At 51.5% G+C, this 16,665-nt stretch overlaps 6 protein-coding genes across 6 annotated transcripts; 5 read left to right on the top strand and 1 right to left on the bottom strand.

Annotated features, from left to right (window-relative positions):
* Positions 1–138: 138 nt before the first annotated feature.
* BO86DRAFT_360649 (proteasome regulatory particle base subunit RPN2) lies at positions 139–4,159 on the bottom strand. The gene is made up of 5 exons (XM_025669826.1): positions 3,785–4,159; positions 3,496–3,665; positions 2,908–3,431; positions 609–2,846; positions 139–555 (listed from the first exon to the last, which is right to left on the bottom strand). Exons 1-5 carry the CDS (start codon positions 3,922–3,924, stop codon positions 235–237), a joined length of 3,393 nt encoding a protein of 1,130 aa, XP_025528664.1. The 5' UTR covers positions 3,925–4,159; the 3' UTR covers positions 139–234.
* A 175-nt stretch (positions 4,160–4,334) lies between these two features.
* Positions 4,335–5,859, top strand: BO86DRAFT_388601 (uncharacterized protein). The gene has a single exon (XM_025671895.1). It carries the CDS (start codon positions 4,487–4,489, stop codon positions 5,816–5,818), a length of 1,332 nt encoding a protein of 443 aa, XP_025528663.1. The 5' UTR covers positions 4,335–4,486; the 3' UTR covers positions 5,819–5,859.
* A 595-nt stretch (positions 5,860–6,454) lies between these two features.
* On the top strand, positions 6,455–7,694 carry BO86DRAFT_68021 (uncharacterized protein). Its single transcript, XM_025677562.1, has 2 exons — positions 6,455–6,813; positions 6,937–7,694. The coding sequence occupies exons 1-2, from the start codon at positions 6,566–6,568 to the stop codon at positions 7,676–7,678; spliced, it is 990 nt and encodes a 329-aa protein (XP_025528662.1). The 5' UTR covers positions 6,455–6,565; the 3' UTR covers positions 7,679–7,694.
* Positions 7,695–9,479: 1,785 nt separating this feature from the next.
* On the top strand, positions 9,480–12,201 carry BO86DRAFT_360641 (putative Patatin family phospholipase; the record flags this gene model as incomplete). The annotated part of the gene is made up of 3 exons (XM_025669825.1): positions 9,480–9,759; positions 9,842–10,686; positions 10,752–12,201. Coding segments are annotated over 3 exons (2,371 nt in total), but the record flags the coding sequence as incomplete, so codon positions are not given.
* Positions 12,202–13,221: 1,020 nt separating this feature from the next.
* Positions 13,222–14,058, top strand: BO86DRAFT_311053 (uncharacterized protein; the record flags this gene model as incomplete). Its single annotated transcript, XM_025667895.1, has 1 exon — positions 13,222–14,058. One exon carries the CDS (start codon positions 13,222–13,224, stop codon positions 14,056–14,058), a length of 837 nt encoding a protein of 278 aa, XP_025528660.1.
* A 365-nt stretch (positions 14,059–14,423) lies between these two features.
* On the top strand, positions 14,424–16,293 carry BO86DRAFT_409209 (mannose-6-phosphate isomerase, class I). The gene is made up of 4 exons (XM_025674398.1): positions 14,424–14,821; positions 14,880–14,981; positions 15,035–15,178; positions 15,238–16,293. The coding sequence occupies exons 1-4, from the start codon at positions 14,783–14,785 to the stop codon at positions 16,177–16,179; spliced, it is 1,227 nt and encodes a 408-aa protein (XP_025528659.1). The 5' UTR covers positions 14,424–14,782; the 3' UTR covers positions 16,180–16,293.
* The last annotated feature ends 372 nt before the right edge of the window (positions 16,294–16,665 follow it).

Raw genomic sequence — 16,665 nt, 5'->3', positions numbered from 1 at the left:
GGAAACTGACTTACTACTTAGCATATACTCGTACATTCATAGACAACGACTGCTGTACAGCCAACGTAGCATCGACCATAAAGATTGATGTCGTCAGTTCGCAATCCATAGTTAACACTACGACCGACCTCCAAAGTACCGGAATATGTTTATTCAATTCACATAGGGCATAACTTCCATAATTAACCTAGAAATACAACCAGCCAGAGAGATCTATCAGGGCGACCGGGAGCTCTACTCTTCGACTCCGTCGCTCTCATATTCGAACTCATCAGGTACAGGTGCTTCCTCACCGTCCTCTTCATCTTCATCCACCGCTGTCAACACACCGGCGGCAGCCAAGGCTCCCGCATCGGCTCCGATTTCAGCCCCCAGACCTCGGCCACCACCACGCTGGGGTGTCTGGAAACCAGCCGCGCCCATCGCAGCCTGCAGACGGTCTTGTAGCGTCTCTGTTGCCGCAGCCTGCTTGACCTCCTTGCTAGCTTTCATTTCGATCTTCTCGCGAGGCTCCTCGGGGGTCTTGTCCAACACAACCACTACACCACCGGTAGGCTGTCGCCAAATTAGCGTGGGTCACATATGAAAAGGGAGGAAAGTATACTTACCCGTTTCACGGGCTCATACCGCGGGTCCGGGAACGTCAGATATTTCAACTGAGCTGGTAGGACACGGGACATGTTGTCCAATTCATAGCCGACCTTCTCCCGCTCAGCCTTCTTCTTCTGCCCTTCTCCACCTTCCTTCTCTCCATCCTTCGCCTCGTCTTCGACCTTGGCCGCGGTCTCGTCCATTTCCATCTTGTCCGCCAGAGGTTCCGATACCTTGGGTGTGGTAGGAGTCTGATCAATGTCCATGCTCTCACGTCGTTGCTGCTTCTCCCGGCGCTGAGCACGGCGCTTGGCTTGGGCAGTGGTCGAAAGGACAGCAGTCTTGATCTTCTCAGGGGCCTCCTCGGTCTTCACCTGCTGCTCAGGTGGGTAGTCGAAGAGGCTGGGTCTCGTGTTGCTGTGGAACTTGAACAAGGGAACTTCCAGTTCATCATCCACGCCGATCACTGCGGTAGGGGTGAAGCTGAGGGACAGGAAGTGGGTGAGGGGAAACCAGTACCAGTACTGAGTGAAAACAGCGGCACCAACGATTCCGGGCATGTTGAGGTTGCCCGTTTGGGTTTGGAGGCTGATGGTGCAGTTACGCCCACCAGCATCGATGATGCCCAGAGCAACGGCGCAACCGAATTTAGCCATGGCATCTTCGTGTCTGTCCCCAATCATCTTCATCATGGTCTTGCGAAGCGTGCTCACGCGAGGATTCATGGCCTCGTTCTGCTGCACGAGAACCATGGCCAAAGCGATCAAAGCACCCTGTCTCACAAAGTCGGTCGAGTCCTTAAGCATAGGCTCGAGCAAGTCAATGGCCTCGTCTAAACCAGTGCCAGCACAGGAGATACCCAATGCCATAGCAGCTCCATAACGAACGTGAGGATTGTAGGACTCAGACAGCAGCTCGACCATGCGAGGCACACTCTGGTGCTTGCGGAACAAGATGAATCCCAAGCTCAGAACAGCAATGCGGCGAACGTCATCGTTGACATCACTGACAGCAACGTGAAGAAGCTTCCGGACAGCCTTGTTGCTACTGCTACCACAGTAAGCAAGGGCGATCGTCATGATACCACCATAACGGAGAGTGGGATCGGGATCACCCAGAAGACCGTTGATCAGCTCGTCGGCAGCCTCTTGACGCCCGTACATGATCAGAGCCATTCCCAGAGCCAAACCACGGACGATCTTTTCATGCTGGGTGTCATGAGCATACTGAATCATGTCCTCAAGCACTCTCATGTTGCCAGTGCCCAGCATGACCAAACCCATGGCGAGACCGACGGCCTCGCCGTTAAGTGCGGAGTCGGTGTAGAGTACATTCCGCAAGTCCTCATAGATAGACTCTTTGCCGGTCGCCATCCCCGCAACACCGAGACCCAAGGCACCACCGTGCTGAACAACTTCCTCGGTGGCCTTCTTGAAGTGATCACGGATAAGATCCACAGCCATGCCGCCATGGTTAGCATAGATCAAACCTAGAGCATACAAGGAACCTCCTTGGCTGTAGACGGAGCCCGAACCTCCAACACCCGCGATGTGCTCCCGAGGCAGGTAGGGCTGCAAGAGCTTTTCACCCTGGGTCAGATTACCCCGGTGGATAACACCCAGTGCCGCAGTAGCGGTGAACTTCGACCAGTTAACAGCTTTGCCCAACCATTCCAGGTTGTCTCGGAAGAACTTGTCGTGCGTGGTGCCGGCATGCATGAAAGCGTTCGAGAGTGTGACAGCAGTGTGGAAGATAGAGTTCCGCGCCTCCAAGCTATCCCGAACCTTGTTCAAGATAGCGATGTCGGCCTTGTTGTTGCGATACAGGAATTCCAAATTCAGTTGGATGGTCTTTCTACCATCGATGATAGCAAGGACGTTCTTGTAAGCCGCGCGCGTTTCAGATGAAATCTTAGTCTGCTCGTTGTTCTCGCCAATAGATCTGGATTGGCTGTCCAGCAAAGGATCCGATTCCTTGGGTTCCTCTTCAGCCTTCGACTCGGACTCCTCGCTCGCCTGTAGGGGCTCGGCGATTTCGCTGCGAACTCTCTGAAGGAACTCCTGTGTACCGTTGTCATAGAGATCGAAGGAAATTTGGTAGGCAACGGCGAGTGATCGCGCATCACCCTTGTCGACCAACTGACGAAGAATGGCCGACGCCATTGAGTGCTCATTCAGGTACACTACACACTTGGCAATTGAGAAATAATCGGGCGCAGGGATTTCGTTGAGGAGGTCGAGGATAAGCTTAAGGATCTTTGGAAGTAAATGTTAGCACCAGTGTAAGGGAGCAATGGAGAGGAAGATATGGACATACGTCATTGCGGAAGCCACGCTCCTGCACGATCCCCATGCAGATGTCCAGCACATACTCCATAAGCTCTTCACTTCGTCGCGATTCGCCGTTCTGCTTCTTCTCGTCCTCACTAGCCCGGATAATGGTTTTCCGAAGGACATCGAGGTTCTTGGCCTCGATGGCAATTCCAATGACTTGACGATACCTCTTTTGAGTGAAGCATTGCTCAAACAAGCGATCGATGATTGCTTGCAACTGACCCTGAACTCCCCGCTTCAACACCAAGGGTGTCTCGACCTGCTTGATGCTTGCATCATCGCCACCCGGGTAGGCCGCATCCACTCCGGGCACTTCTTGTCTGGATAAAAGAGACTTGGATGGCAAGGCGGACTGTGAAAATGGTGTGATTGGGGATGTCAGGCTGGCGGAGGTGCTCGTGGCTCCTTCACCGGAGGTGGGGAATGAAGTGTTCAGGTTCGCAGGTTGGTCACCTGCTGCCGGCCGCTGGGCGGCGGAAAGCGAAACAAAGGTGTCAACACATTTGGCTGAGAGAGGTAAGCATTAGATACTAGCCATTTCGGTGGTGATAGATGAGCTCGATAGACATACCGATGATTGTTTCCTCGAACTCGCCACCACTGTCCAGCTTGAACAGCTTTCCGGCACCTAGTGCAAACACCATGCTTTCGTTGTACTCCTGGAGGTGATAGTACACCTTGGCGGCGACTAGGGCGGCAAGCTCGCGTTCCGGAAACGACTCATCTTCGTAGAGCGCCTCTCTAGATTCCAAGGAGTCAGTGTCAGGTTAAAAAAGAAGCAGCTCATGGTTGGAGTCGAGAAGGAGTTAGGGACATGGTGGGCGTCCGTCGAGAACGGACAATCAGGCTGACAAACGAACATTTGAGGTACGGCGTCGACGACTTCTGTCCAGAGGAGGTCGATCTGGGAGTCAAGGGTCTTCAGAGCAAAGACTCGCAACTCTGGATCGGACTCAGAAAGAAAGCCGACAAGGCCGGCGGCTGATGCAAGTCCAACCATGTCTGAAGGGAGTGTTCTGGATTGATGGGAAATGGCAGCGCTGTCGCTAGAGGATGGGGCGACAGCTTCGAATGAGCCGTGAAGTGGTTGAATCGGTTGAACCCAATCTGCGAATATCGAGACTACTGAGGATCAAAAGGCGCAAAGTACACGTGAAACGAGATGGACAAAGCAGGCGGGATAGAATGGTGGATGGTGGGAAGAGACAAGCTCGGAGTGATCAGGAAGCTTCAAGGTTCCTCAGCAGCAGCAGCAGCAAGCAGCGAGGCACACGTCAACGGGGCGGAGGGAAGCTGTCGAATGGTATTGCTGGTTTCTGCCGACCGCCCTATCAGTGTCACGTGGTCGGTGATGGCATGCGACATGCTAGTAGTTATGCAGCAGGTCCCTGTCCCTAGGCAGGAGTGACCCTTTCTTTCTCTTTGTTGTGTCGTGTGCGAGGCATTCGTGACTGAACTATTTTGCTCCATTGAACTGAAAATTTAGGCGGGTATTTGTACCCTGACTCCCGCCAAATTTCATCCCATTGCTCGTTCCTCTCCAAGCCGTCATCACCCCCAAAATGTCGGCAATATTCGCGCCGGGAGCTTCCACCTACCAGCAAGACTCACTCGTATATATTGACCGACAAGCCAAACAAATCGAACTCAACCTGCAGAGCTTCATCGATGCCCAAAGCGAAGGCCTTCTTGCTGGCCTGGCGGGACCGCAGTCCAATGCTACTCCCTCGACTAGTGGGAGCCATACTCCAACCTCGGCGCTGGGTAGTGTCCAAGGGCCCTCTACCGTTCCAGTGAGACAACCACCTCCCGAGAAGATTGGTCTTCGTGCGGCTCGGGAAGGTATATTTAAATCTATCTACGACCTGTTGAAGCTGAGAGAGGAGGAGCATGAGCTACTGATCTCCCAGGTCGATGAACGACACGTTGCACTGCAGGACATTGATGGGTTTAACACCAAGCGTGCCGGCTTAATGGCCGCAATTTCGACAATTCAAGACGATAAGGAAGGTCAACGGACTACGAAACTACGAGACGAAAGTCGCAAACTGGAGGAAGACATCCATGAAATGGAAACCAGACTGTCCCAAATGAAGGCTAGGCACCAACATGTCATCCGGGAATTGTCGCAAATGGAAAACTCGGTCGACTCTAAGCTATCCTCCTACAAAGCTTCTTTGACACTACTGGAGTCGGATGTTCAAAGATACCTCCAGAATCCGCCTGTGAGACCTGTATCGGCCAAGTCTAGTGACGCGACGTTCTATACTCTGAACCCAAAACGACGGACCCTCGATCTCGCCCACGAACACTGGACCAAGGAGCAAGCGGACCTGCGCAGCCGAGAAAAGGAAGTCAAGGCAGAGATCGAAGCGCTGGAGGCTGGTGGCGGAGTTTGGAAACAAGTAGTCGGGGAAGTTACCGGTTACGAGAAGCGGTTGAAGGCGACCATGCGCCGCTTCATACAGAAACAGTCACAACTTCTGGATCCAGAGGGTACTTTACAAACCCTATCGGAAAAGGGCATTGCCCGGGCTGTGCTAGAGGATTTGAGACACACATCTGAACGCGTAGAAGATCACTTAGAAATTGCGGAGAGTAAGAACTGGAAATTACTCGTTTGTTGCATCTCTGCAGAGCTCCAGGCTCTGCAAGAGGCTCACCAGCTCTTGCTGAATCTGTTCAATGTGTCCGACGCCGACGTCCGATCGCCTATCGGTGGCCCCGGCGATGGTGAACCCGATGTTCATGCTGACCCGCTTGGGGTGGATAACCCAGAGCCTCCAGCTGATTTGTTGAGGGATACGGAGGAACACTCTCTTGATGTAGTTTCTAGGTCGTCGGGGGGAGAAGATGATGAACCAGATCCCGCTTGGCTGCTCCCAGAATCGTGACCAAGATGTACACTCGGTGCCTGGTTTGATTTACTTGAAAGACATCACTAGTTCCTATTGAAGTAGCTTGAATGCCTTCGGTAATCTATACATGCTCATCATAAAGCGCTTTTGCCTGCTGCTATGCTATCAAGAACTTGCTCTGGTCGACACAGAGGAATTACAATCTGACATGATCGGAAAAACAAGCTCCCATTAGGACAGCAACCAGTTCGCTGACTAGTAACCATGTTTATAATATTTGCCCAAGCGCCTTATCAAAAGTGTCACAAGGGAAGATGTCTGCATGACCCGAAGTCGTTCTTTGGGGGGGGGGGGGGGGCAATACCGGCAGATATACATGGATGCGAGCAAATAGGCAAGTCGATACAGAGTACTTTCCCGAGGCTATACTTATATATGTATTGCAAGGATCCCCAGTGACCCCGAAAATATAGCACTGGAAATATTTAATTCCTTGATTGTATTGCTGTAAACATGAAGGGAAGTTGTGCAGTACAATTGGAAACTGCAGCAGCGGCTCATTGACCGTAAACGCTTGGGCCCGACCAGCGTCCCACACAAGGTACACTCCGTACTTCCTCTCCTAACCTCCTCCCTGTCAACAGGCCTGGTGATTTAATTTTAGCCAAGTAACCTGTTCCCCTTCGCTGTGCTACACACACGATTCAAGAAGTATCCCACATTTCCTAGTGACATGCCACAGACTATATGTGCTGAGTGTGGATCTGGAACCCGCCTTTGATAATGCACCTCCCCACTCCGACGCACACCTTCACCATTCCATCCCTCCATGATGGACTCAGGCTCGACTGCCGGATATACCATCCACCAGGACAGGTGAATCCCAGCAGTTCGTCATGTCAGCGGATACGAGGTGCGATCGTTGCACATCCGTACGCCCCTCTCGGAGGATGCTACGACGATCCGGTCGTGGGGTTCGTTGCAGGGGAGCTTCTCCGAGCTGGGTTTGTGGTGGGCACCTTCAACTTCCGGTAAGCATTGCCACCCTTTTTTGGTGTTTCTGGGATATTGTTTTCGCTGAGATGTCTCATCCATCCGTCAGCTGCTTGACAGTCCGAGACCCTTCAATAGTTCCAAACTAATATGTGCTACAGTGGCGCCGGTGGCTCTGATGGGCGGACAAGCTGGACCGGCAGGCCTGAACTGGCCGATTACGCCTCTTTCTACGAATTCATGCTGCTCTATCTGCATCGCCTGAGGGACACGCGTTCTACTTCATCGCAGTATGGCGGAAATAACCTTGAAGCTGCGCAGCTCATATTAGGCGGCTACTCGTATGGGTCAATGATTGCCTCGAATTTGCCGCACCTAGATCTGATTGCGGATGTTGTCAAGCAAAGTAACCATGGTACCCCCATGTATGAGATCTACCAAATCGCTCGAGATCTCGTCTACTGCTTAGGTGAAGACAAGGATATTCTCGAACAAGAAAGAAATACACTCGAGGAGATGAGAAGAGCCGCGGGCACTATTCAGAGAACAACGGTCGCCTATCTACTTATCTCACCCATCCTACCCCCGATCAACCGTTTTCTGACATTGTTTGCCAAGCTGTCGCTTGACATTGGAACGCTTGAGTCGTCCCAGAGGCAATCGATTCCTTGCCCCCAGCCAGCAGACCAGGTATGCGCACACGAAACACTTGCTCTTTACGGAACCCAGGATACTTTCACATCCGTACATAAGTTGCAGACCTGGTCGAAAGAGCTCCGTCAGAATCCATCAAGTAAATTTCGGTCGGTTGAGATCGATGGAGCAGGGCATTTTTGGATCGAAGATGGTGTTCGATCTCAGGCCAGAGACGCTATCAGGAACTGGCTATGTCGGATTCATTAATCCCTGCGCAGTGGTCAGTAGGTAATATGGATTACATCACAAGAGCGAATGAGTCTAGAGTACCTTCCATACAATGGCCATCGGTGCATGGGGTCCGAAGAATGAGTACTGCCAGCCAGAAGTCACTTTCACATGCGGGCCAGAAATTCGACCATGATAAGTAGCATGTGAAACTTGTTTGTACGCATGACCGGCCATCCTGGTCTGAGAAGACCGACAAAATACCCAATAAAATGCAACGCAAAGTTCGAACTCGAAAGAAAAGAAACCATCCGCTTTGTCTTAAGCATCTGGAAGGAGATCGGTGTATGTGCTGGGATGGTCCTGACATCCTCCTTATCACACTCGAGCAGCTAAATGACTGACAACACCACACCAATCACGCCAAGGCTATCGCAGCCTGCTAAGGACATTTTCTCACAATAGTGGGTAACTAACCCATCCTCGTTGAGGTAGTTGATGCAAGGCTCCCTTATTATTGGACCCTTGGACTTCCGATGCACGGCAACCACGGTCGCACACCTCCATGCAAGATCGCACCTTATGAAGAACCGCACTAGACGCGTTCGTCAAACAAGCAAGAATTACCTCACCCCCTGCGCATGGAACTCTGTTTGCAGTCTGTTGGTACTCTACCATTTCGCCTTCGAGAACATCAAAGTCTAAGGATTATCCTTACTTCAGGATGGTACATATAAATTGACAAATGTGGGGGAAATGAGATCAGTGGGTGTTTAGTATTGAATTACTCTAATACTCAGTAGGATCAGGCCGAAAACATAAACCTTGACACCAGCGTTCGGGGCAGATTGGTAGTGGTATGTGACGAATGATGGGAATTATCTGACTCAAAACTCCGTGCTGAAGTGGGGGACAGGGGGGGCAATAAGGATGAGTGGTGCATGATGGCATCAAGGCGCATTTCAGGCGAATCCGATTAGAGTTGTGATTGTGTGGTTCAAGTTCTATCCAGCAGGTTCGTCAATCACTGGTGCTGCAGCATCTGACCTGATGAGGGATATTACTCATTTGACAGTATCTACCTAGTAATACTCATATAAGCATAACTGACCTAGCATTAGGCAGTTGCCCCTCTAGGTAACCCTCCCTGTTGAGATTGAGGGATGTCATTATGTAGGCATCATTCCGACCCGGGGCGCCATCTTCTCTCCCCGCGTACTGGCACAGTAGTGCAGACAGGGAGGATCGGCAGCAGCCGAAGAGGACAGTGGGGAGGTTGAATCTCCGGCCTCGTGACGTTAGATTGAGTGAAACCGTGGAGAGTTTCCTCCTTCCCCACTCATCCTCTTACCCTCTCATGCTGCTGACTGGAATGAGCCTTTCAATTACCCCCAGATCCCTGCCACCTTTTTTACTTTATTTTACTTTACTATACCCTACAGCACTCTAACTATCAAACAAACTACCTAGTAGTGCCTAACAACACCTTACCAACAATATAATCCTTCCATCCTAGAATATTACGAACTATTGTCATCCATCTCCAGCTTATACTTGCTTATACCATCTCACTTGACTTTTTTATTACTACAACCAGTTCCACTTTCTACCTCACTTTGCCCCCCTTACACCCTCCCCCCATCCCCCACATACCAAGTTACTCACTGTACTTTCCTCTTTATTCGTCCCTTCCTCTTCTCGACCACCATTAGAATTATTCACAGACCTTTTTCAGTCTACAGTTTTCGTTCTTGCTTCTCTTGTTCCGCGGCCGTCTTCTTCTAAGCTTATCTCGCATGCGCTTTGGCTCATACCGGGACTGATGCGGGCCCAAGCCTGTCATGTCATTACTCCACGATCCTACAGTCTTGCGCACCCAGTGCAATAGTAAATCCAAGCGTCGTCCAACTCAGGATGCGATTCGAGGCGCGACCGGCGGGTCTCGGCGTTCTCTGCTCAAGTCCATCTCAGTTCCCTCTCTGTCATCCTTTGTTATGAGCTCTTTGACATGGGCTGGAGATACATTGAGCTACCGCAAAGATGGTCCATGCGCCGAGCAACGCACTGCGCGCATCGACGTAGAAGACAGAAAACAGGTTCTCTACTTGAAAAAGCGGAATGTGAGTTACGAGATGTACTGCTGGCGATTTCTCAAACCGAGGCAATCAAAGGAATCTGCAACCATCTAACACCCTGGTACAGGCAGTGACATATGATGAATGGCGGATCTGTGCCAGCGAATTGGATGATCTGGAAGAGCACACCGTTTGGAAGCAAGCCCTCGAGTCACCAGACTACGACGTGCGTCTGGTTCAAGAACGTCTCCAGCAGCTGGAAGACGCCCGAATTAGTTGCGATGTCAGCCGGATGCTGTTCCTAATTCGTACGTCTTTGAGTCGAGACCTGGGGAACATGAGTAATGCCTCGCTTTATCGGTATTCTCACCTGGGCACAAAAGATTTGATAGACAAATATATCACCACCGCGCTAGACACAATATCCTCGCTGGTCGAGTTATCGGGACAAAACCGGTGTGATGGTCTGGAAACCAAGTATATACTCGATCAATTACTTGCAGCGAGACAATCATTCGGCCGCAGCGCGTTGCTGTTCTCCGGGGGTGCGACCTTCGGCATGAATCATATCGGCGTGCTGAAAGCTCTTTACGAAGCGAAACTTTTACCTCGAATCATCTCCGGTGCTTCGGCCGGCAGCATTGTATGCGCAGTGTTCTGCACACGAACGGAGGACGAGCTCCCCGCCCTTCTGGAATCCTATGCATATGGCGATTTTGCAGTCTTTGGCGAGGAGAGCGACACTGATAATATACTACAAAAGACCGCGCGGTTCCTGAAGTATGGTTCATTTCTGGATATCTCACATCTGGCGAAACTCATGAGAAGTTGGCTTGGCGATATAACATTTCAGGAAGCATACAATCGGACACGACGAATACTCAATGTCTGCGTCTCTAGTGCGGGAGTCTACGAACTCCCCAAGTTGTTGAACTATATCACTGCTCCGAATGTGCTGATCTGGTCTGCCGTGTAAGAGGTCCTTTAGCTTTTCAGTCTTACATGCTTCGTATGGATCTCGGGACTAACGTCAGTAGTGCTGTTTCCTGCTCAGTGCCTTTCGTCTTTTCACCATCCGAGCTCATGGCTAAAGACCCTCTGACCGGAGAGCCGGCGCCCTGGCACGACCTACACAAACAGTATATCGATGGATCGGTGGATGGCGACCTGCCCATGAATCGGCTTTCGGAGATGTTCAATGTCAATCACTTTATCGTCTCGCAGGTCAATCCTCATGTCGTCCCATTCTTGCCAAAGGATGATGGTCCGCATCAGCGTGGAAAACCGTTCTTCATTGCGCCTCAGTGGCTTCATACTGCCACTCATCTGGCCAAAGACGAAATAATGTATCGCTTGACAGTTCTCTCCGAAATGGGGATCTGTCCAACAGCTTTGACGAAGACCATGTCTATAGTGAACCAGAAATATTCCGGCGATATCAATATCTATCCGGAAATACTGTATAGCAACTTCCCGGTGATGCTGAGGAACCCGACGACCGACTTCATGCTTCAAGCATGCCTGAGTGGCGAACGTGCAACATGGCCAAAGCTCGGGCGCATTCGAAACCATTGTGCCATTGAATTGGCCTTGGACATAGCGGTACAGAAAATGCGAGCCCGAGTGGCTTTTTGTCCTGGAAAGCTCAGCGTCAGGTCAGATAATAGTCTCAACAGCTACTCGCTCGAGTCGCTAGATAGCAGCGGTGGCCGTGGGCGCATGCTGAATCGACGAAGCTCATACAACCATGAACTGGAACGAAGAAAGTCTGCCAAACATCAGAATACCCGCCAAAACACCCCACACTTGCCGAGGTCTCGAAGCGTCTTCTCATCCGAACAATCACAGAACTTTGGCTCCGTGGTCTCTGCGCGCGGGGATCACGATCATCAGCAACGCACGCAAGAGGAGCAGGAGGACTCTTCCAATGCTAGTGACGGACCTTATTCCACGGAATCTGACACCGGGGAAGGAACACAGGCTCTGTCTCCCAAGCGGCCGCAGATGAGCACTACCTGGCGAACCTGGGAGCCAAGCTCTCAAGATCACCCCTATTCCTGGATGGCCCTCAAAGGCGGTTCGCTATCCTCACAATCTACGTCGGGTTCCTCATCCTCCTCCGGTCAGTCTGTGCGACCGCCACTTCACGGGTTCGCCGCTCGTTCTCCAGAATATGTACCCTGCGGCCTGCACGAGACGTCCTTGTCCCCGTCCCGCCAACTGCTGCGAATGACACCAACAACCCATGCCAAAAACCCCAGCAAGTCCTCTTTAACACTTTAACAAACATCCTTGTCGTTGCTCTGGCATGACAAGGGTGCTCTTTCCACGTTTCCAAGTCTTTTTGCATTGCCCATACATTTTGTTTATCTGGTGCATGTCTTTCCCCACGGCCTCAAGAGTGTGTATAACCCGAGTTCATGAGCAGCCTAGATGTAAGGAGTCGGCGTTTAGAGTAGCAGATCATTGCATGGGCCTAGATTAGAGAGCACTAGCCATAGAGTTGCATCAGATAAATGGAGCTTCGTGATTTGCGGACTCGACAATTTACTATTTTGAACTTCCTAGGTGAGTTAGTATTTGTGCTGGCAGACCCACGATGACATGCATGACGCATACAATAAAAATAGAGCAGGTTTATGGGCGCATGGAGAGGTCTCACAATTGGCTTGGACTGTGCGACTAAATGCCTAATAGGTACATAACATGTATACTATACTTGGTTGTAAAAGACCAGCGCTAACTTGCTGCGAATCGCTTTCCTGCACTGATCTTGGAGGCGACTCGATTTCCCCTCTTTCGGGGCGAGTCGCTAAATCTCTGGCGGTCCAAGGATCCAATCGATTGCCCCAAATCTGGGTTGCACCCGCTGCAGTGCTACTAATTAGGTGGGTTTAATATAGATCCATGATCCATCTTTGCCAGGTGCCTTGGGCTAACAGGATAACCCCGCTCTCCACTTCCAATCTACAGAGACATCGGCGGCTAATCTCTACCTAGTATGTATGCTTGCTATGTGCTTCTAATGTTGGAAACATACACTTCCTACCTAGTAGCATACCTCCTAGTGGCATTATGCAGCATCGGATGTCGCTTGTTTGCTTATGAACCACAGCTCCATAACCGACTGCTACCCTATGGATAAGCTTTTATATCCATCATCTCCCCCGGTTCACAAAGGATTCACTCTTCAGCCTTGTTTGGGTCTGTGCTTCCAAGAACTGCCTGGAACAAAGATCCGATTGGGCTATCCTCACATTTTTCAGCTCTGTTCTTTAGTGTTTCTACAAGCGCTTGCCCAGTCTTCAGCTGTCCAGCCAAAGCCGACAGCCACCAACACCAACACCAACTTGAAATTCGGGTGGTGCTCGACTGCTTCTCCCAAACCTTAGCATGCAGCTTCTTCTTTCCTTTTGCTCCGGCTATTGAGGTGCTTTCTGTCTTTCGCTGTTGAATTCTTTGTTCGTTTCTGTTTCGAGGTGCCCAATAACTCAAACATCCCTCGTGATGGCAAGCGCCGTGAAAGGTCCTCTGGGACGATTCCGGAAACACGACTCTCCCTCACCACTCCATGAGCGATGGGGTGACGTGAGGATTACCGTTCCCACTGAGGGGTCCTGGAACCAATATGAGAATCCTCGCCAGTCCTCGCTCCGAAAAGGGACCTGCAGCACGGGCTTCGTGCCTTCCGCCATGAGTCGCGGCCACGACGAGGCCCCATCAACAGAATATGACCATCGAACTGCCAGGCCCAGCTCATTGTCCGTCAAAGCCTTAAACCCGCGCCGACTATCTGTTCGGCTTAATCCACGATCCAAGACCCCAACCGACTACCCACAGGAGAAGGACCAACAGCTCACCACTAAAGCCGAACGCAGACGGTCTCAGTTCGCCTATAGACCCATTCAGCAAGACTACCCCACCGAAATCGCCGAGAAGACAGCATTCCCAGAGCCCCGTTCTCCACGATTCAGATACATCCCCGCTGGCGCTCAGTTTGCAGAAGAGCTTAGAGCGATATCACCAGAGCTTCATTCCAGCCGTCGTGCAAGCTCCTACATCCCTTACGATGAGGGCTCTCTGGAACGGTGTGCGCGACCACGGACCCGTTTTGACCAGCTCGAGGATGCATTCAGAGACCAAGTGATCGAGGGGGACCATCATCACTCCAGACAGTCACGATCTTTGGCCTCCCCGCGCCGAAGCGAGGCGAGCAGTAGCCGCCGCACCAGCGCTTCGGTGGAAAGGACTCTCAGGCTCTCGACCTTCGACAAAAGGGCTACCCAGCTGGGGAAGTTCATGACCACAGCCATGGTACCTGATCCAGACCAGCTGTACGAATGACTCCAACAAACGAGACATGAGCATCGACGTTCGCTAATGCCGTGACGGCCTACGGAACCAGACCAATTAAAATTTTGCATAGCATTGCTCTTGGCATGGCGTTTGGTGGCTGCATTGCTTTTTTGAAAGTTCCGGTAGAAGCCGGTAACTTAGTACTATTGATCAATGTATATATTCATAATATAATCAATCATACATTATTGTTAGCAGGTGTGCACAAACATTATATTTTGGAATTGTTTGATTATTCATTCGGATTCAATCCAAATTATTAACCCTGGAGGCGAGTGGCTGACGTCAACCTGACGAGGAGTCTTGCCTGCGACTCCCGCAACTGTTGAAATTCAATTTCCGCTCCCAATTGGCGGGATCTCATCCTCTCCCTCACTAATAATCAGTATCTCTGTTGACTTTCGGCTTGAGAGCTGTCAATCGAATGCGACATCTTGCCGTGGTACCTGAAACTACCTTTCGTGGAAAACCCGAAAGGAACAACCCTGACAATGATAAGGACATGACGCCATGAGATCCAGGCCTCGAATCAAGTCGACCCCCCACAACATGACGCCATGTTAACGCACTTCAAGGGCACATCAGATAAGCAGCTGAATTACTACGGAGATTGATTTATATTGTTCAGAGAAATGTGTTCTATCCCCTGGAACGCCATTTACTCGACATTTGTGCTTGAGCCTATACATATACCATTACTACGTTGCCCACCATGCCAGATTCAGTAGTTCAGTTGCTATGTGGTGTTAAGGTATGGCCGATCACTTGAGTTCTTTCGATCTCTTCAGCCCGTGCTAATTAGCTTTTAGAATGACCCGTGGGGCAAGAAGGGAAAGGATTCCCTCGCCGGTGTGCTCTGGTCCAAAACACCCGGAGCGGGAGAGGTTGATGATTCTAAGACCTATTCGGAAGTGAGCTCAACGATCGCACCGCTCTCAGCGCTTCAGCTACTGACGGGTTACAGATGTGGATGGGCACATACCCTACAGTGCCCTCTAAAATCTTGTCCACAGGACAGCTCCTGAGCGACTTCCTGAAAGAGAACCCCGAGGTTGTGGGCAAGTCCGCGTTGGACAAATGGGGTCCCGAGGTGCCTTACCTACCTAAGGTATGAAGCAAACTCTCAAATCAACGCCGTGATATGGTAAAGGTCTAACCCAAGCGCAGATCCTATCTTTCTCCAAGGCGCTCCCCCTACAGCTACACCCAGACAAGGCTCTATCCGAGAAGCTTCACAAGGAGGACCCGGACAAGTTCGGTGACCCGAACCACAAGCCGGAGATTGCCATCGCGTTGTCGAAGTTTGAGCTCTTTGCGGGCTTCAAGCCCTTGGCCGAGATCGAGCAGCTTCTGAAAGTCAAGCCACTCGATCAGTTTGTGCCCCCAGGTCAAACGTCCGGCCTTGACGATGAGCTGCTCCGCGAGATCTGCCGGATCCTGTTGACGCTGCCCCCCTCCATTGTAGCCGAGACCGTCAAAGAGTTGCTGGAAATCCCCGAGTCGCGCTTTGGGCCCAACCAGCGGTACATCCCTGGTCTACTCGAACGGTTACGCAAGCAATACCCCGAGACCGACAACGGAAGCTTAGTGGCCGTGCTACTTATGAACTACATGACGCTGGGGCCCGGGGAGGCGGTTTGCGTTCCGGCGGATAGCATCCACGCGTACCTGCACGGCGATATCATGGAGTGCATGGCCCGGTCGGACAACGTGCTCAACACGGGCTTCTGCCCCAAGGCCGAGAAGGACAGCGTCGACCTCTTCACGCGAGCGCTGTCATTCAAGCCGCACGGCCCGGACGAGGCGACCTTGCCGCGACGGAAGAGCGACAAGGGCGAGCACTTCAAGACGGAAGTGTATGCCCCGCCGTTCAGTGAGTTCAACGTCCTGGGCACCAGCCTGGGGGCCGGCGAGAAGGAGACGTACAAGCCAGTCGGCGGGCCCAGTCTCCTGATCGTGACCAAGGGCAACGGCACAATGAGCGTGGCCGGTGGCGACGGCAAGACGTTCGACTTGCGCGAGGGCTATACGTACTTTATCGGGGCGGGTGTGGCCTTGGACCTGAGCACGGAGAAGGGCATCGCGGTATACCGCCCGTATGCGGAGTAGATTGAACGAATAGCGGAGTTAGAAGAGCGGGGATGTGTCGATATTCATATTAGCGATCATGATATGATACTGCGAGAATATATTGTTTTTGTGTTGCTCTTAAGAGGAGAAGATTTAGTACTGTACCCTTCGGGACACGGCAACATCGCCAAATACCGAAACCGAAATCACAGCTCACGCGAAGACATAGAATCTAATCAAACTTTGTGACAAACAATCGCATATATCATCCTGCTATATAGCCATCTACAAGACATCAACAGCTATCAAACAGTATAATTATAGAATCCAGACTAGAACGATAGCTGGAATCTATTTTGGTCCACGCGCATCCCGTGGAGCAAACCCGACAGGCAAAAAAGCCGCCGGCCGATACGAGAGGACCACATGCGCTCAGGGCATGATGGGAGAGGAGATCAACCACCCTCGCTATCCAATCAATCTGCTCTTTGGTGTGTTCCCCCCGCCTCTTGCAGGACAGTTATC

Source organism: Aspergillus japonicus (genome assembly GCF_003184785.1).
Source record: "Aspergillus japonicus CBS 114.51 unplaced genomic scaffold BO86scaffold_18, whole genome shotgun sequence".
NCBI lineage: Eukaryota > Fungi > Ascomycota > Eurotiomycetes > Eurotiales > Aspergillaceae > Aspergillus > Aspergillus japonicus.
Note: the sequence above shows the minus strand (reverse complement) of the source record. Positions and strands in the feature narration are given on the sequence as shown.